At 46.5% G+C, this 20,012-nt stretch overlaps 1 protein-coding gene across 6 annotated transcripts in view; it reads right to left on the reverse strand.

Annotated features, from left to right (window-relative positions):
* The window catches only part of IFT122 (intraflagellar transport 122), a 78,895-nt gene extending 58,981 nt beyond the window's left edge, over positions 1-19,914 (reverse strand). For 5 of the 6 annotated variants that reach the window (XR_003004712.1, XM_024756441.1, XM_024756440.1 and 2 more), the window contains exons 1-7: positions 19,730-19,914; positions 13,365-13,431; positions 11,961-12,045; positions 7,933-8,011; positions 5,131-5,207; positions 2,917-2,983; positions 1,831-1,977 (exon numbers count right to left, since the gene is read on the reverse strand). Coding sequence is in view for 5 of the 6 variants with exons in the window: in XM_024756441.1 (XP_024612209.1) it covers positions 1,831-1,977; positions 2,917-2,983; positions 5,131-5,207; positions 7,933-8,011; positions 11,961-12,045; positions 13,365-13,431; positions 19,730-19,770 (563 nt within the window). In the remaining variant the exon portion in view is untranslated. Of the gene's footprint in view, positions 1-619; positions 797-1,830; positions 1,978-2,916; positions 2,984-5,130; positions 5,208-7,932; positions 8,012-11,960; positions 12,046-13,364; positions 13,432-19,729 lie in introns of all 6 variants that reach the window. The other variant, XM_024756444.1, reaches the window with a different exon arrangement.
* Between the last annotated feature and the right edge of the window lie 98 nt (positions 19,915-20,012).

Raw genomic sequence — 20,012 nt, forward strand, 5'->3', positions numbered from 1 at the left:
CTCGACTGAAAAGAAGGAAGGACAGCTGGACAGCGAGGATTTGGTGTGAGGACTGCGGGTAAGATGGGGGCCTCCTCTCTGATACGTGTCCTAGCAAATACAAGGTGAGGTGCGGCGTGGAAACAGGCTAAGAAAGTGTCCAGTAAGAGAAGAAGCGTTCACTGAACTCTTGGGCGGCCATGCCAAGGGCACACGAGGCAGGCACTAAAAATCATGTTTCTCAAAGGACCGCTAATGTTACCGGAAAAAGTGCACTCTATGATGTTAAGTGGAAAAAAAGGAAGTACGATATGATTTGGTTCATTACATGAATACACTAAAAGCCTGAGAGGAAATACACTAAAATGCTAACAGTGGTTTCCTCAGGGGATGGGGTTTTATAGAAAAGTCAAACTTTCTCCCTTAGACTTTTCAGTATTTCCTCAAGTCTCTCAAAGAAGAATTTTATAACTCACAAGTTTTGAGAGAGTGTCCCCCTTGCTGGAGGAGCTTTAACCAGCAACACCCCCGCCCCCGGTCCCTTTTAGAAAGGAGCTTCGGAGCAGCACCTGCCCCAGCAGGTCTACGCTGGGGGCTGGACCCTTCCAAGGAGGGTTCTTGCTCCTCGGGACACACTCACAAGTTGTCGTCCCTGGGACTGTCGTCCTCTTCCTCTGGCTCTTCCTCCTCTGCCTCACTACCCTGACTACTGTACACTGCTGACTTCAGAGTGGAAGGGATTTCCTGAAAATATCTGTTGACAATGACTTCCTCGGCATCCTCGTTCTCTCTGTTCATCCAGAAACACTCCCATCGGCTGCAGACAGTAAGTGGTTGTTCACAATCACGTTGCCTAGAACTACACTAAAGCTGTAATTTCAAAACCTGTCAAGGAGCCCCTGAACCCCACCCGGAAGAGGACAGCAACCAGGTACACTGGGTGTCCTGCTTCTCATGAATTAAAAATGGTACCCTGAAGCCACAAAGTCATCTGTGGCCACAAAAATCAAACAGCAGGAACTCTGGGGTAGGCTAATGGCCTCTGAAGGCATTAGACATACATGGTACAGCCCTGGGCTGGACAAAATTATTCATGAAGAAGCATAATAATCTGATGTAAGAAAAGCAGTGAAATTAAACTACCTTCTAAATCAAGTAGGCACCACCTGTAAAATGACATTGGGCTGGTAAACATTAAGTTCTGTACCTTCAGAGGACTCTGTGGGGGATATTGGTGGTTTAATAATATCACAGAATTATACAAAGAGGATGTAAAGCTATTAGTCCACCATCAAAGTCACATGAGCGCAGTAAGGAAAACGTGTGTAAGGTTAGAGAAGGTAGATGCCAAATGTTTGTGGAACTATAGGCTTTGGGGACATTTATACTTAATTTTGATTTTTTTTTGACAAGGGCAGCAAAATAGGCTCATGAAAAAGTAAAAAAGGCTCATGAAAAAGCACATCTTCTGCTCAGACTTGGAGGGAAGAACTGAAAGGCGGAAAAGACCAAAATAAAGCCACAGCAGAGAGGTGAGCTCTCGATTCCTAAGGAAATGGCTCTCCTGTGTCACATGCGTACATACTCTCTCTCCCTCTCTCTCTCACGCACACACACACTGAGCTGGTCTAGATAGCTCATCTGCTCAGCTAAATTTCTGGGATTCATTCCAAAACTCAAGATGGGCTCTTTAAAAATTCCATTCACATGGAATAGGTTCCAAAACAGATCAGTCAAATGGGGTGAGAAGCCTCTGAATCATGGAGCCCTCAGGGGGAAAGAACTCAGCCCGCTGAGGAAGGCCTTCTCCACAGGGTTTCCGTCCTAGGAGGAGGACAGCTGTGCGGTCACCTTGAAGGGCTCCAGCAGATGGACCACAGCGGGGAGAGGGAGCCCCCTGGCCGCTCAATCTTCACCTTCTCCTCCCCGTTTCTGTTCCGTATGCTGATGACCCCGCTGAACATCCCCAGAGCCAGGTACTGACCGTCATTTGTCCAGCTGTTCAAACAACCAACAACGGGCATGGGGAGGGGAAAGGAACACAGAGAAAGTCAAAGTTGCGAGGATGATACCTTGGTTGAAACAACCTGATGAGGCAGCAATGGCTGGGCTCATCCTGACCCTGATGTAAAAGTCAGAGGGCCAAACTGAGAGTCCCATTTCTTCCTGGAGTGGAGGGTGAGATGTGAAGGCGGGAGCACCTTCTTGGTGCCCATAGTCTCTGTCTGCACTGCCACGACGGCCCTCAGCTTTGCCTGCATTGCGGGGTCAGCCTCCATTCCCCGCTCGCCATTTCAACCTCCCCCCACTTCCAGTGCACCTGAAGAACAGAATCTGCGTCTTGGTTGTTGCTAGCCTCTAGAACAGGTGCCTAACAAATGCTGAATGGAAAGAAAGGCTACACTCAGAAGCTGCGCGGCAAGCAGCCACCATTTGAGAGCGTCTACCGTGTGCAGGCACCGCGCTGCTTGCTTTAAACTCATTAGCTCGTGTGCATTTCACAGCAGCCCCATCAAGTCAGCATCTTAATCCCCATTTGTCAAATAAGGAACCTCCTGAGGTCACAGAGCCTGTCAGCCACTGAATGTGGATTCGAATCCAGATCTAATATCAAAGCCCGAGCTTTCTCCAGCGCATGTGCTGCCTGGACCAGGACAGCCTCAGGTCCCCAGAGCCTCCACTGAGCACAGCTTGATGCTGGGGAGGCCTGCTGCTGGACAACTGCACAAAAGCAACCTGCAGTTCTCTTTTGCTTGCCGATCAAAAGCACAGGTTCTTCCCATCAAGGAGACCACGAGAAAAGAAAAGAGGAAACATGGGGCCCAAACCAACTAGGTAGCACAAGACCTTCTCTACTGTGTGAACTAACCAGACTTTGAGAGTCTGTTTGCAGAAGCGGGGAACAAAAAACGATCTTCAGAGCTGCCCTTAACTTACCTGCAGCAGGTGATCTTGCTGCTAGATTTGTGCTTAGAGACAGACTTCTGTTCAGGAGACCATAAGCCTTCAACACAAAATAACATAAAAGAAGAGAGGTTGGTTGGAACATTACCCAGCAACAAAAAGGAACAAACTATTGGTACACACTACAATTTAGATGGATCTCCAGGGTTTTATGCCGAGTTTAAAAAGCCACTCTCAAAAGGTCATATGCTATATGATTCCATCTTATATAAAGATGGGGAACAGATGAATGGTTACCAGGTACAAGGGGTTAGTGCTAACAGGAGATGGGGGAGATGAGGGTGAAGGAGTATCTTTGTGGTGATGGTAATCTACACAGGGGATGAAATGACAGAACTATATACACACATTGTGCCAGGCCCCACCTCCTGATCTTGATACCGTACAACAGTTACATAAGATGTATCCATTGGGGAAACAGGAAGAAGGGTACATAAGACCTCTCAACTATCTTTGCAACCTACTGTGATCTATAATTATTTCAAAAGAAAAAAGAGAGGAAGATATATGGGTGAATTGATAGCCAACTTCTCAGGAGTTTAAGCCAAAGAAATGGCAACTTCACTGTTCATAATCATTACACTGCAAGCAGAGTACAACTTAGCATTCAAAGTAATGAATGACGCCTTCTGAAAATCCAGTCTCTCCTGGCCCTATCTGGGCTGTGCCATGTCCCTGGCACACTGGTCACCTTCGGCTTGCTCCCTCCTGCCAGTGACTCAGTGGCCCACAACAGGTATAGGTCTGGGCAACAAAAGCAAATTCTACTCTTTGCCTGAGCCATGAAGCACAGCCAAGGAGGTAATCCTAGGGCAGAAACGCATTTACACAGCAAGGCGCAACATCAAACAATGTGCTTCCCCTCTCCCCTGCCCAGAATGCCTCCTCCAGCATTTCAGCCTATGCACACCTTACCTGTGGTCCACCGAGGCCCCCTCAGAGCCTCCTGCTGGAGGAAACCACACCCTCCAGGCCCGAGGCAGCACTGATCAGAGCAGACTCTAGATGCAATCACACGGCCTAGGTCCAAGCCCTGGGTCCATCCCTTACCCGCTAGGTGACCTCAAGTGAGTCACTGGACCACTCTAAGCTCAAGTTCTGTTCCTCAGTGGAGTGGGGATGAGAATAATACCTGACCTCAGACCTCAGAGGTCGTCACAGAGCTCACACAGGAATTTGTTTCAACTCTCAGCACAGTGCCTAGCATATCACAAACATTCAACAAATATTATTCCTTAATAATATATTTTTACAAATTCTTCCTCCCTACCTGCCCCCAACCACAAGCTCTTTGAGGGCAGGAATTCTATTTTGTCTTTTTCACCCCAAAAGTAAGCACCCAGACCAATGCCTCACATGGAGAAAATGCTAAATTTTTAATGAATGACAGTCCCTTCCCCTTTTATTTATACAACACGCTTTCAATTACATCCTCTCTTTGGAACCTCAGAACTCTATCAGTGGATGGACTGGGGGATGCATTCATCTTAGATCAGGAGGGAAACTGAAAGGGATTAGATCTCTCGCTCCTTGACTTCAACAATGGCTGTTCTGTTGTAACCACTATCTCTTAGCAAGGAAGACGGAACTTATGAGCTGTAAGCAAGAATCGACCTTCAAAGGAGAACATGCAAGCCTCTGTTCGCGTTCCTGCCTCTTCGCTGACGTCTCACTGCTTCTCCTCTGAGCCAGGACCACACCAGTGCCGTGTGTGGGGTGGGTGAACTCCTCGGGGCATTCAGCCCCTCAGGAAGGACAGCCACAGCCACTGAACAACTAATGGGGACACGCCGCACAAGAAGCACAGCGAAGCTTTCCACACATACACGGACGCTGGGGGACCCGGAAGTGGGGACAACTGAACTGTCCCTGCCAGGGTGGGGCGGGGAAGGCTTCCCAGAGGTGGCAACACCAACTTAACGCCTGTGCTCTCCCATCCCTCTCACCATCTCCCTCCCAGGGCCCTTCCTGCTGTCTCCCAGACTTCTTACCAGACTCAGTGCCATCACTCACTCTCCTGGTTTCTACACAATTTAAAGAACAAGTGCCAGCCTCCCTTCAGCCATTGAAGGGAGGTAGAACGGCATTAACTCTCTCAGGACAAAACCACCATATTCTGGATAGATTTCAGCACTTTTTGCCAATTTTCAGTTATTCCCAGACAAGGCACTGGGAATCAGAACCTACCAAAGTCACTGGAGGAACAGGACGCCAGCTGGTGGGTAACAGGGTTGTAGGAGACACACTGGATAGAATCATTGTGCCTGGGAAGTAAACAAATGTAGATGATTATGCAGCAAACCACAAATGCTTCAGTGGCTACAGCTCAAGATTTTAACGATGGGTCCACAGCCTCTCTGACTCCACACCGGGAACTCTGATGCAAGTGACCAATTAAAAGCACAGGGATGAGTTCTCCCCTCCTGGGCTACCCCCAACCCACTATTTTCCTCTCTCAAACATTACCCACCCATCAGACTGGCCTAGCTTAAACGCCACCTCCTCCAAGACTAGTGTGCTGCACACCTCTGGTGTGCCATCTAGTAAGAGAATGATGTAAACCACCTTGCCTAGCACCAGGTGCATAAGAAGTGCCATATGAATGGCCCTAACACTTATTGCTTTGTGGAGGCCTGGAAATACATTCATTAATACAGGATGGAGGTACAATGAAAATACTAGACCAATATCTGGAAACATCTGAGATAACAATGAAAGCTGAGTGAGTCACGTACCACACGGGGCATCTCAGCCTGAGTTGTTTTTTGTTTTTTTGTTTTTTTTGCGGTACGCGGGCCTCTCACTGTTGTGGCCTCTCCCATTGCGGAGCACAGGCTCCGGACGCGCAGGCTCAGCGGCCATGGTTCAAGGGCCTAGCCGCTCCACAGCATGTGGGATCTTCCCGGACCGGGGCACGAACCCGTGTCCCCTGCATCGGCAGGCGGACTCTCAACCACTGCGCCACCAGGGAAGCCCTGTTTTTTGTTTTTAATTAATTAATTAATTTTGATTTTTGGCTGTACTGGGTCTTCGTTGCTGCATACGGGCTTTCTCTAGTTGCAGTGAGTGGGGGCTACTCTTTGTTGTGGTGCGCGGGCTTCTCATCGCAGTGGCTTCTCTTGCTGTGGAGCACGGGCTCTAGGCACACAGGCTTCACTAGTTGTGGCACGCGGGCTCAGCAGTTGTGGCTCATGGGCTCTGGAGTGCAGGCTCAGTAGCTGTGGCACACGGGCTTAGTTGCTCTGCGGCACGTGGGATCTTCCCGGACCAGGGCTCAAACCCATGTCCCCTGCATTGGCAGGTGGATTCTTAACCACTGTGCCACCAGGGAAGTCCCTCAACCTGAGTTTTATTCCTCCACTTCTGGGTAATACTTTACTTACAACCTCATTCATTCATTCATTCATTCAAATATTGATCTGTTGATTTGTACATCGGTGTTCACAGCAGCATTATTCTGAATAGCCAAGAGGTGGAAGTAACCCAAATGTCCGTCAATAACAGATGAATGGATAAACAAAATATGCTCTGTACATACACCAGAATATTATTCAGCATTAAAATGTAAGGGAGTTCTGACACAGGAACCTTGAGGACATTACGCTCAGTGAAATAAACCAGTTACAAAAGGACAAACACCATAGGATTCCACTTATATACGGTACCCAGAGTAGTCAAATTCATAGAGACAGAAAGTAGAATGGTGGTGCCTAGGGCTGGGGGACGGGGAATGGAAGTGGCTGCTTAATGGGTGTGGAGCTTCAGTTTTGCAAGATGAAAAATAGTCCTGGAGACTGGCTGCACGACAACATGGATGTACTTAGCACTACCGAATCATACACTTAAAAATGCTTAGGATGATATGTTATGTGTATTTTACCACAATTAAAAAGAAAAACGGGCTTCCCTGGTGACGCAGTGGTTGAGAATCTGCCTGCCAATGCAGGGGACACGGGTTCGAGCCCTGGTCTGGGAAGATCCCACATGCCGCGGAGCAACTAGGCCCGTGAGCCACAATTACTGAGCCTGCGTGTCTGGAGCCTGTACTCCGCAACAAGAGAGGCTGCGATAGTGAGAGGCCCATGCACCGCGATGAAGAGTGGCCCCCACTTGCCGCAACTAGAGAAAGCTCTCGCACAGAAACAAAGACGCAACACAGCCATAAATAAATAAATAATTTAAAAAAAAAAAAAAAAGAAAGAAAAACGATCATTTGTTGAGTACCTACTACAGGCCAGGCATTGCAGTAGGCACCAGTGACACAGCATGAGCAAAACAGACGCAGTGTCTGCCCTCATGGAGCTTACAGGCTGATGGGAGATATCAATCAGCCACCAGAATAAGTGTAAAACTACAGCTGTTAGGGACTTCCCTGGCTGTCCAGTGGTTAAGACTCCATGCTCCCACTGCTCGGGGCACAGGTTCAGTCCCTGGTTGGGGAACTAAGATCCCACATGCCACACGTTATGGCCAAACGAAAGAAGAAAAACTACAGCTGTGAGAAGCACCATGAAGGAGACCCAATCAAGGCTCCAGGGGCAGGAAAGTCTTCACAGAAGAAGCAACATCTGAGATGTGCAGAGTGAGTAGGGGTTAACCAGGCGGAGGGATGGGGAAGAAGAGGAGGAGAGCCTCTGCACTGAGAGGGGCCTGGAGCACACTGACCCCAAGTCTCAGGCTGTCAACCGTGGCTGGATGTGAGGCTCTTGAAAAAGGACAGGTCGGGGTGGGGTGGAATGTGCGATATCAGATTAACTAAACTGAGCTACACGAAAACACCTAGCCCAGTGCTGGCTAAGCCAGCAGTGCTCAAGAACTGTTCCCTCACTTACTCATTCCCCAACCCTCCCAGCGCACAACCCCACAACTTCACTTGAAGTTCAACTGCAGAGAAAAAAGTCCTCCCTGATAGCTTTGCTAAGGGCCTTTTGCTACAGTAGCTCAGTAAGAGGCAAACTAATAATACCGTAAACCTAAACGGTTACTTACGTGTACTTCAGAATGCCTTCCAATTTTGACGTCCAGATAATAACACTTTTGTCAGCTGATCCAGAAGCAAAGCGCTTGCCTAAAAGTGTTTTTAAAAAGAATAAATTTTCACATTCATTTAGGCTAGCATTTTGCAGAGTATTTCTTAGAAAACGACTTCCTTAAGGTCCCTAGTATGTGTCAGTTGCTTCTCTACCCCTTCTTCTTATCTGTACTGAGTGGCAGTACTTTGGAGTCAGGAAGTTTGAGCTCATATCCTGCTCTGCCTGGCACTAACAAAGATGTACTGAGGGCCTATCACATGCCAGCATCATGTTCTGTGCTCAGAATCAAGTAGTGATTAAAACATACATGCGGTCCACCTTCATAGAGTTTGTCTGGTGGGAAAAGTAGGCATTAAATTAAATTAATCCAATTCAAATACGACGTAGTGAGAAAAAAAAGCAGGCCCTATAAAAGAGAATACCTGAGGACCCAATTTTGGTGAGGGAGGTTTCTGTGAGAATGGTATCTTTCATTGAGACCTAAAGGTTGAGCAAAGCTTAGCCAGGTGCAACGAGAGGAGAGAGACCCATCCATATGGGTCAAACAGATGTGCAAAGGCCCTGAGGCAGGAAAAACCTGCATGTGTGAGGAGCTGAGAGGCAGCCAGCATGGAGCATCAAGGGCAAAGGGTGAGGTGGGTGGGGGAGGGATCTCTAGGGGCTTCGAGGCCACAGTAAGATCCTGCTCTCTATCCCAAAGAAAGACTTTAAGCAAAAGAGTGACAGATGAGATTTTCATTTTCACACTGCTTGGGCCATGTGACACTGCTGCAAATACTAAATAATAGAAGCTGCTCTTATTTATTATTTCTGTCACTGCTCCCTTACACTGGCAGGCAGCAGGTGAGGAAGAGTGTGGACTAAGGGCTCAGAGTCGGAGCTGGAATCCCCAGTGACGTCACCCACCAGCTGCAGGACCAGGAACAAGCTACTGAACATCTCTAGGCCTTCATTTCCTCATGTGAAAAGTGGACGCAACAACAGTATTTACCTCACAGTTGTTGTGAAGATTAAATGAGATTAAAGTGCTTAGGTCTGTGCCTGGCCTAGAATGAATGCTAAACAAAAGTAGCTATTATTATTATTTCCTTACATTGCCTTGTATTGCTTTCCTTGAAGAAAAACTAGCTCTTAATACACCTTTGTATCATAGTTGCTCATTAAATACTTATTCAATTTTAGGGGGAAATCGGAAACAAGCAAAATCATCATTTTTTAAAGAGCAAAACCAAATTCAGTGTATCCTCACTTCTAGATCCAAGGGGAAAAGACTTCCTTATCATTACATGAGTGTCACGAGGGGCAGCATGATACACCAGAAAGAACAAGGGCTCTGCAGTCAGAGGATCCAGGTCAGGCCCAGCTCTGCCACCGTCACCCGTAATCGCTCCAAGCCTGTTTTCTGATCCGTGAGAGGAGCTGTGATCCCTTCCCTGCCTCCTTCAGAGGGCTGCTGGGAGATCAAACGTGAAGATGTGTGTGGCAGGACTATGCAAAACGCGGACAAATGCCCCTGATGGCAGGTCTCACTCTACGATCCTCAAGGGCCTTGATGGTGCTGCAGGCCAAAGACGCCCTAGGCTTATAGACTCTGAGGCCTCACAGGTCTCCCCACGGTACTACTCTGAACTTAAACTCAAACACGCACATAAAAAAATATGACTACCGTGGCATAGGGCTCCTGACTACCAGGCAAGAACTAGCGTTGTCTTTGCCACTACCTCATTGTATGACCTCAGCCAGTCGTGTGACTTCTCTAAATCTTTATGTAGGTGTAACATGAAGAGATTGGGCTAGATCAGACTAACACTGTGTGCCCCAAATTGTGTGTATACATGAAGTAGGTGCATTTTTCTAGAGAGGGGTCTGTAGCTTTCATCAGATTCTCAAAGAGGTCTGTCATCTAAAAGAAATTAAAAACCTGGAGCCTGAATGATGTCCATGGTTCATTTAAGCACTGTACCATCGATTCTGCGACTTCTCGGCAGTGGTCACAGAGGGCCACCTCTAATCCTATATCCACTTGACACGTGAGGAAATCGAGACTCGGACAGGGTCAATAACCACCTCAGACTCACAGAGCTTTTCGGGTTGGAGCTGTCTCATCCCAAAGTCCATGTTCTTCCCATTGATGCTATGCTGTGCGTAGCACGGATTTACTTTTAACTCTCAATGTCAGTTTCACGCAGCCGATGTGACCACCACCTCTCCTCTTTCTCACCCCACCTGGTGCCCTAACGCCAATGACTCTTCAACCCCACTAGAACCTCCCTCACCCCTTGTGGTCCTCTCACCCCTCATTACTCAGCAACAAGGTTGCTCACCCCTCATTACTCAAGGTCAATGTATATAATCACTCCTTTGCATACATCCTCTGCCCTTGCCCTCTCACCGCATCTTCAGAGGTGCTTGTAAACCTACCACTCTGGTTAAATCCAACTCTCCACCTCCTCTGTCCCTGTATCTGTGCAGCTCAAAGTGATGGAGAAAAAGACACAATCGCACCACTGATCTCACTTTCAATTCATGATCACCAGCTTTGGGTGGGCCCTTCATGTAGCTAGGGTCTCACTATACCTCCCGGGGCCATTCACTCAGCCCCTCAAGTAGGTGGTGTTGTACTCTTTTTTCTTTTTCCTCAACTCTCGGACACCTCCTTCCCCATCCTCACTCTCAGATGTTGCTGCTTCCTATTTCACTGAAAAAACGGAAGAGAATTCTGTTAGACTCCTACTACGACATGCCCCCGCTGCCAGCACTTGCAGTGACATCCTGCACTTCCCACCATGCTCACCTCTGCCCTGGATCCCCTCTCCTCTTCCCACTCAGCAGCTCTGTTCCAGCAATTCCGCCCCCACCTCTACCGCGTCAACTTTCCTCAAACTCAACACGTGTGAAACTGAACTCCGGATCTCCTGCTGTAAGTTTCTCGGCCTGCAGCCTTCCCCATCTCAGTGGAGGGCAACTCCATCCTTTCAGTCATTCAGGTGAAAAACCATGGAGTCACCCCCGACTCCTTTCTTCACGCCCCACATTCTGTCAGGCAATCCTACTGGCTCCACCTTCCAACTGTATCCAGACTCTGACCACTGCTCCCCACTTTCTCTGCTCCTACAGGGGTCTGAGCTGCCATCACCAGTGGCTGACGCTTCTTCACTCGTCTTTCTGCCCAACCCTCAGCCCTTGCAGGCTGTTTGGCGTACAGCATCTGGAGGGATCCTTTTAAAATATAAATCCAATTAGATTTCTCCTCTGCTCAGAACTCTTTAGTGATTCCCTGTTTTCAGTGAGAATCAAAGCCAAAGTTCTACAACAGCCAACAGAATCCAGCCAGCCCACACCTGCTACCTCTCTACCCTCTTCCCCTATTGCTCCCCACCGATTCTCTCTGTCCCAGCCCCAGAAAGGCACACCCCACCTGAGGGCCTCTGCAATGGCTCTTCCCTCTGTGAGGAGCTCTCTTTCCCCAGATGCTCAGTCGTTATTTCCCTGCCTCCCCACCTTCAAGTCTTTGCTTGCCTGTCCCCATCTCAATGAGCCACCATGACTACCCTGTTCAACACTGTACCCAATGCCCTGCCCACACAGCACTCTCAATCCCCCTTATTCTGTTCTACTTTTTCTTCTTCCTAACACCACCTTCCGCCGTACTGTTCAATTTACTTATTTGCCTTCCCTCATACTCTCTCTCCTTCCCCCACAACCCCCACCACATAGATAAAAGCCCCATAAGGGCAGGACTCTTTGTTTTGCTCCCTGAAGTATCTCAAGCAGCTAGAACAACGCCTGACACACAGATGGGCCTCAATAAATACTTGAATGACTGAATTGAATTGAATGACTGAACTGAAGTCTAAGAGACTATCTATCTTCCGAAACTGCAAGCTGTACTTGAGCTCACTCAACATGACAAAGGCGCAGCCAAGGAGAGAAATGAGCGGCTGTGAGGCCATTACAGACACTAAATCCAGAGCAGCCTCTTACCATCCTTCGCATATGCCACACAGTACACAGTATCTTTGTGTCCCTTTAGGGGCTGAAGTAAGGTGCCATCAGACGTGTCGTAAACCTGGCAAAAAAGAGACAAAAGTACAGATTACCCGTGTGGCATCCAGTAGTCAGAATCCCTGCAGGTTGCTGCTCCTATTTTTGTTGTCAAAACAACACATTTGTCAATATTCTAAATTTGCACCAAGTAAAAACTGAACCAAGAAACCAGAAAGAATGTGACTTAAAGTTGGGAAACCCAAGAAGGAGAGGCTCTGATTCTGCCCATTACATGGCCGGAAATGTGCCATTAATGCTCGAGAAACAAAACTTCACTCCGTGAAACTTCTCTACACAGTTCACCCCCCTTGCATGTATTTGGATATATGACCAAACAAGCTAGGCCCTCCCTAATAGAGCCAGCACAAAGAGCCCAGCTAGAGCATGATTAAATGCCAGTGTAGCCCTGCCCTACTACCAACATCACAGAGAGATGTTTCATACTTGCTACCAAGAGTTGGAAGTCACAGACCTGAACTCTGGGTTTGCAAATTGTAGGGAGTGTTTTAAAACCCATCTGTAACGTGCATTTACGATTTTATAGCTGTGTATAAATATGTGGAGATTTAAAAAACACACCATCTGAGAAATAAAAGCAAAACCCTCCAGAAGTGGTCAGTGTTGGAGAAGATAACCTATGGGAAAAACCTAAAAGGATTTGGATTGTTTACCCTGGACAGAAGAAGTCTGCAGAACAATTTACCCGCAGCTTTCAGATTATGTAGTTACCATGCACAGAATGGAGATCAGGCCGTCTGCATATCTTGAGACAACAGAGCAAGAGGAAGCGGACTTACGCAGGAGGAAGGGGAGATCATGCAAAGGGTTTTAGGTCAAACATAAAGAGTTCTCTGAAAATTACTTTTATACACTGGGACAGGTTCCAGAGACAGCTTACGTTCTTTGAAAATATGAAAAATAGGACAGCATCCATATGGAATTGTTTAGGAAGGCCAGTGCCTAAAAGCTGGGGTCAGGCTATCTGGCTTCTCACAGAGGGAGCCCCTTCAGGCCTGTTGTTTGAATTTTTCAGGGGGACAAAATATGAACTGACAAAGGCTCACTTTCAAAGGCATTTAAATTATTTTGAACTCTTTCTTTGGTGTCTCAAAGTAAAAAGGGAAAGATTAATGACTCCAAAGGAGGTATTGTTCACAGGTTCCTATCTGATAGACAGTTTACCTACCTGTTTTAAGTAGCCCATTTCCTTCCCTATTAAAAAATAATGACTGGTTTTTCCACCTTGCCTTTTTTATCTTAAAAAAAGGGTCAAATTTCAGAGCACTTATAAGAGGCAGAGGAAAAAAAGCACTTAAAAAGGAAACTCAGACAAAATCCTACCAGTAATCTGTTTCCTGCAGCCAAAATCAGTTGGGTTCCGTCGGGCTTAAATGCAAGGTCATATACACTAAACGGGAGACAAGACAAGACAAAAGGACAATTAGGAACCAAAATGATGAGGTCTGCTAATAGCTGGGAAAGCAAACTTTATTTCCATTACGAAGCACTGATTGTGTCTGAGGGAGAAAAATAATAGCTAAGAATTGCATTTGGTTGCAAATTCCATTCAACTACCACATCTTCAATCACAATTCACTTGGCAGTTAGCTGTTGTGTCCCAATTTCCACCTGTCCAGAAGCCAGACGACAGACATGATTCAAAGAGTAAACAGTGGAGGGCACTACCTCATCTAATAATACCATGAAGGCTACACAAACTGAGAGAACGTGTGAGGGCTAGCAAATCCACAGGTCTCTGAAAAAGTTGGTCATTTATTAAAATATCATTACTGGACTTCCCTGGTGGTCCAGTGGTTAAGACTCCACGCTTCCAATGCAGGGGGCACGGGTTCGATCCCTGGGTGGGGAAGTTCCACATGCCGTGAGGCACAGGCGGAAAAAAAAAAAAACATTACTCTTTCCAATTAATCAGATACTTACCAAGTGCCTCTTAGGTGCTAGGAGCTAAGAGATACAAGATGAGTAAATCGCAGACCCTCCCTGCCCTCAAGGAAATTACCATCCTGAGGAAAGGTGATGGATGCTCAGACATCCACAAAGAATCACATCATCAATTGTAAAGCACATGTTTTTTTCACATTTGAACATTTCTAATTCGGGGATGTGTCTTATAATTGATGATGTGTCAGTTTAACTGGCAGCATTTTTTGCTTTCTTAGTCGTATGTAAAATAATGATATTTTACAATCAGTGACCTCTTAGACTGGATGAAATATAGAATAATACTGTGATAGAGGCTTTAGGAGACACATTAAAGCATATATTGTAGGATTCCAAGGAGTGGACACAGTGTTCTGATTTGGAGAAAACAATATGTGAAAAAGGTAGGGCTTCTGAGACATGCAGGAGGAGACTGGGTAGGTGCAGCATTTCAGGCACAGAAAACAGAACAAGCAAAGACAAGACAGTGGGAATAGCAAATGTCTAAATAACCTAATTTGACTGAAACATTTGGCTGTGTGCAAGGCAACAGGGAGCAATAAGGCTGGAAAAAACAGGCTGGAGCCGTATTACAAAGATTCTCAAATGCCCCCAGGCAGAGGGTTTCATTAGTTCAGGTGACCCTAGTAAGAATGTGTCAGACAGCACTGCCAAGATGGCCTATTGTAAAAGCTGAGCATGGGATAAATTAACCTGGCACCTGTGAGTGATCGAAAAATATACACCCTGGAGTATTCCCTGGCGGTCCAGGGGTTAAGACTCCACAATTTCATTGCCGAAGGCGCGGGCTTGATCCCTGGTCAGGGAAATAAGATCCCAAAAGCCACGCGCAGTGCGGCCAAAAAAAAAAACCACACCCTGGTAACTACTTGGGGCATTTACCACAAACACCCAATGCTGAGCTCTTCAAATGCATTATTTTATTCTGTCCTCACAAGCATTCTATGAGGTAAGAATTACTACTCAATTTTGTGGTTGAGGACACCACAGTTCAGAGAGGTCAAGTATCTTGCCCAACATCACACAGCAAGTGAAAAGGCCAGAATTTTAACTCAGGTCTGACTTTACAGTCTGTGCTATATGGCCTTCCACTCTCCTGAATCACTGTCAAGTATAACAAATCTATGCCACCCTCAATACTTTAACAACAGTGACTAATATTTATTAAGCACATTTATTTACGTGTGCAAAGTACAGTTTAAATGCTTTACATGTATTAACTCACTTAATTTTCACAACAACCTTATATCTGTTTTACAGATGAGAAAACTAAGGCACAGAGAAGTTAACTAACTTGCCTGAAAATAAACTGCTACTGAGTAGAGGTGGAGCCAGAATTCAAGCACAAGCAGTCTGACTCTGCAGCCCAAGCTCTAACCACTACGCTTGTGGCCTCCATTATAATTATTATTTGCATATGCCATAGTTGACAAAATAATTAGCAAGAGTCTCCATGTTTCATCAGCAGGAAAAAAAAAAGTGTTATCATCTACTCAAGGCATCACACATAGAATTCAGAGTTCTTATATAGGCTCCATTGACCTCAGAAGCTTCCTTTAATAAAATAATTCTTCACATATACTCAAGAGTTAAGAGTTGTTGAAGAGGGTAAATTTACATGATCTCATTTGACCTTATGCTAACATAATGCCTCAGACAGGCCAGGCATTATTGGCCCATTTTTACTGATGAGGAAACTGAAGTACACAGGCGAGTCATCTGTCTGCTGTCATACAGCTGGCTGATGGAGAAGCTGGAACACAGCGATTGCTACCCCTCTCCAGTTGGGCATCCCTCGTGATAGAAGCAAACACAAACCCTGAGTCCTTCAGCTTCCTTGCTGTTATGTGGTAACAGACCTGAGCCTTCCCGTCTCTCAGGCTTTCTTTCTCAGAACCTAGGGGACGACGTACTGGGTGCGTTTCACACTCTGCGGAGAAGCAGGGCGGGAGAGGGGAAAGCCGGGGGAGCTGGGGCCAGAAGGGCTGACCTCCGGCCTGAGCTGTGGTCCTCACCTACACAGCAAGGCTAGGGAGCTGCCCTCCCGCCTCGCAGGGTACACAAGCACCACCTCCTGTGGGGAGCTGGTGAGGCACGAGGTTTGGGAGGGGTCTGCACCTCTCTTCCACAGTCATCTTGGTCGTGTGGCTTCCTTCCTGCCTTGTACATATCTGAGCCCATCAAAGTGGTTCCCGTGTGGCTTCTTCTTCACTAGGATCATTTTGGGCTGAATTATTAGCAAATCATTTCTGAGCATCTCACTTGAGCCAAGTCTTTAGCTACCTTCCTTTCAGATGTGAAAATTCATTTTCTCTGCATTTCTTGAAGTTTGCTTTTCTAAAGTATAACATACACATCTGATTTACCCCAATCCAAATTCTTATTGTACTTAGAATCTGTACAGTTCAACTTAAGAGTTATATAATCTTCTGTATTTACACTGTTTCAGATACTATCTTATCCCCTTAATTACAGTCATATGCAATTTCAGGGTAATGACCCTATTTTAGACATTTGTGGACCCACAGTACATGGCATTGTCCTAGACACAAAATGAGTATAACTGACAAACTGACAAGATTTTTATCTTGAACCCCTTGGGCTTTAATTACATCATAAGACCACAGAAACTTTCCCAAACTATTGGGAAAGACCCTAGACCCTGTCATATAGCCCAACTCCCCTACCAGGGCAGGAACTCCCTATTGATGGATCCAGCCTCTGCTTGAACACTTCCAGGGCTGGGGAGCTTACCCGTCTGCAGACAGTACAGTAGGATGGCTCTCTCTCCCCACCTGCCCCCTTTTAAGAAAAACAGACATTGTCAGATTCCATTGCAGAGAGACAGAGGGTGGGTCCTGCAAACTGTCCTCTACCAACCCTGTGCCCACCCCACTGTCAACTGAAGTCTCAAGGTGCCTCTCCAAATCCTGCATAACCTGATCCAGCCCCCACTTACTTGATTTGAATCTTAAACAAATTGTTACCTCATTAAGTCTCAGTTTCTTCATCTATAAATGGGGTAACAATTCCAACCTCAAAGGCTGCTGTGGAGATTAAACAAGATAAGGCATGTAAACAGTCTGGCCCACAGCTGCTGTGGATGAGGGGCAGAGCAGATGGCAGCCTGCCTGGAATAAGGCATCATGGTTGAGAAGAATCTAGAGCACTGCTTTGAAGGGAGAAAAGAAGGAGCTCAGAGAAGAATAAGAGAACATTTGGGAAGGGCCTTTGGACAGGAAAATGGAGTTTACAGCTGAACTGAAAAGCATAAATTTAAATCTTAGCAAAAGGGGAAGGGTGGGCCAGGGGAAGGACCACCTAATTAAGTGTACAATCTGACATGGAAGGTAATGGGGAGTCACTCTGGGTTGATGAGAGATGGAGTAACGGATCACACAGCAACAGGACTCAAAAAAGAGAATTCCTGCTGCTACGCGAAGGTTAGACGGAAGCAAAAGGGCAGACCAGCAGGCGGAGCTGTTTCAGTGTGGAGGAAGAATCTTTGACATCTGGGATTTTGGAGTTCTACTTATTTTTATAGTTTTTTGGTTTGTCTCATTCTGGGCTATCAACTTGCATATGTAGCTGCCATCAGTATTGCTGGTCTCTAGAACCCCTAAAGCCCCTACACTAGAATAGCTGTAATGGGCCAAAACCCAAATAACCAATCTTCATTCATCACTCATTCACTCACCTCTTCATTCATTCATGAATACCTCTATCCATGAAATAATCACAACAACGACTGTCTAGGCTCTAGAATAAGCCTTGGAAACGAGTAAGACATAGCCATTGCTTTTAAGGGGTTTATAGACTTCTGGGATCAACACTTTCCCATAAACTCTTGCACTAAGCAGACTCTAAGTACCACAAAAGAAGAATGAACGAAATCCTATGCCAGGGGGTGAAAACTGGGAGCCAATCAGGCTATATTTGGCCAGCAAACGTTTTGTTTGGCCCATATGGTATTTTATTTTGTATATATATATATTACAGATTAGGTGCCAACATTTAAAAATTAGGACATTTCACATAAAAACCCAGATCCCTGGTTTCTGGTGAAAACAGGAAGCTCTGAGCCACGCTGGGCCAAATTCCTGCAGGGTGGTAACTAGGAGAAGCAGAGCAGCTGTTGTCCTTTTCAGTCAGAGCATGCGCTCTCCAGTTTGCCACAGTCCTTGCCACTTCTCAGTATCTGACAGCAAAATCAAATGCTCAGCTGCTAGCTATCGGTAGCTTGTGCTATGAATACTTTTATAACAGTTAAGAGAAAAGTAAAAAAAAAAGTTTTTTTTTTTACTCAAATCTCTATTAAAAGTAGAAGTGAAAGATACAGTTGTAGGGCTATACGTTTCAAGAAAAGTGCAGTATAGAAAAGAAGAATACTCCTAGGGAAAACAAACAATTCCTTGTGTTCAAGATGCAAATAAACATCTTGCATTTACGTTGCCTGCCTGATTTCTGCAGGCATTTGAGTCTGCAGCCTCTGTAACACCAGGAATAATTAATGCAGTGGCTAAGAGCATTGGCTCTGGAGTGAGGAAGAAAGCTGGCTCCACCACTTACTCACTGTGTGACCCTGGCAAATTATTTACCCACTCTGTGCTTCAGTCGCCTCATATGTAAAACAGAAATAAGTATAGTACCTATGTCAGGTACTGTTGTGAGGTGACAATGAGATAAAAGATATGAAGTTCTTAGCCAGTGCCTGGTACAAAGTAAGCATTAGCTATTACTGGTGCAGAGTACAAAGAGAGCGACCATCTCCAAAGAGAGGCTTAAGGACGTTTAGGATTTCACTGTGAGGAGATGAAGGCCTCACACAGAGAGGCCAAAGAAAAGACAGAGAGGGAATGGCTCTGTTCCAGTAGCCAAAGCAGAGGCTTCACAATGAAGCTGAAAAGATCATGTAGGAAGTTTTGAAAGTCAGGCTGAGGAGAACCGCCCAATAAGTCAGTATGCCCCCAAATGTGTTGTTATATGATGCATTTGGGGGATAAAAATGGAATAGGACATTAAACAACGGTGAATCATAAAGTGAGAAAGTCATTCTCTTCCGATACTCTTTCAAACCTTCTAACAAAACACAGGAGAAAGTCTTGCTTTGATGCTATTCAACTCAAGCACCTCTCCAACCACACTTGCTAAATCTCTAGCTCTAGAGACACTACACCTGAGGCTCAGAGGTTCCCTAGCAACAGTATCTAGCTACAACTTGTTAACGCCGTTTTGTTTCTCCCTGCTTTTAAGTTCTACAGTTATTTTACATTTACAGCAATTGCTACTGGTTTTCATACACGGTGTAATAAAGTTTCCCTGTAGAATGTAAAAGCATGTTTAAAGGAAAATAAGTGGGACAAGTTAGAGAAAAGGTTAAGTAAACAAGAGTATAGGTAATACGCGGAAGTGGCATAAGTTGTGAAGATGGAAAACAATGATGAGCCCAGGATGGATTTTGAGTAAAGGAACGACAAGATTAGACTGTGATTACGTGTAAAGCCGCCTCCACAGGCCACTACCTCACGCGTGGTACATCCCCTTGTTCCCTCTCCAGGCCTCAGTTTCTCCATCCGCAAAGCGGTGGGAAGGCGACCCTGCAGTCGCCCAGAGCCGGGACTCAGGGCCCTCAGCCCAGCCCGCAGGCCCGTTACCCTTGGCAACCACCAGGGTTCACGCCATAGCGCCCGCCATCCCCGCTGGGGCTCAGCCCCCCGCTCCTCCCGGACTGCCCCGCTCCTCACCACTGCTCGGCTTTATCTCTCCACGTCAACACGGCCCTCATAGCGGTTTCCCTCACGCCTCGGGCCCCTCCTCCCTGCCTCAGCAACAGGCCTAACTCCTCGAGCCACTTTGTCTCCCGGCGCTACCCCGGCAACGCACATGCGCAGTGAGCTACGCGCGAGGCGGAGAGCTCCGAGTCCGCAAGTCTACAAGGGAGGGCTAGAAAGAAGGAACGGGAGGCTGGCTAGAAGGCCTCCTCATATCTAGGACGCGCGCGATTGGTCGGAATGGGTAGGGGGCGGT

This window comes from Neophocaena asiaeorientalis, unplaced genomic scaffold, assembly GCF_003031525.2.
Source record: "Neophocaena asiaeorientalis asiaeorientalis breed wild unplaced genomic scaffold, Neophocaena_asiaeorientalis_V1.1 scaffold392, whole genome shotgun sequence".
Lineage (NCBI taxonomy): Eukaryota > Metazoa > Chordata > Mammalia > Artiodactyla > Phocoenidae > Neophocaena > Neophocaena asiaeorientalis.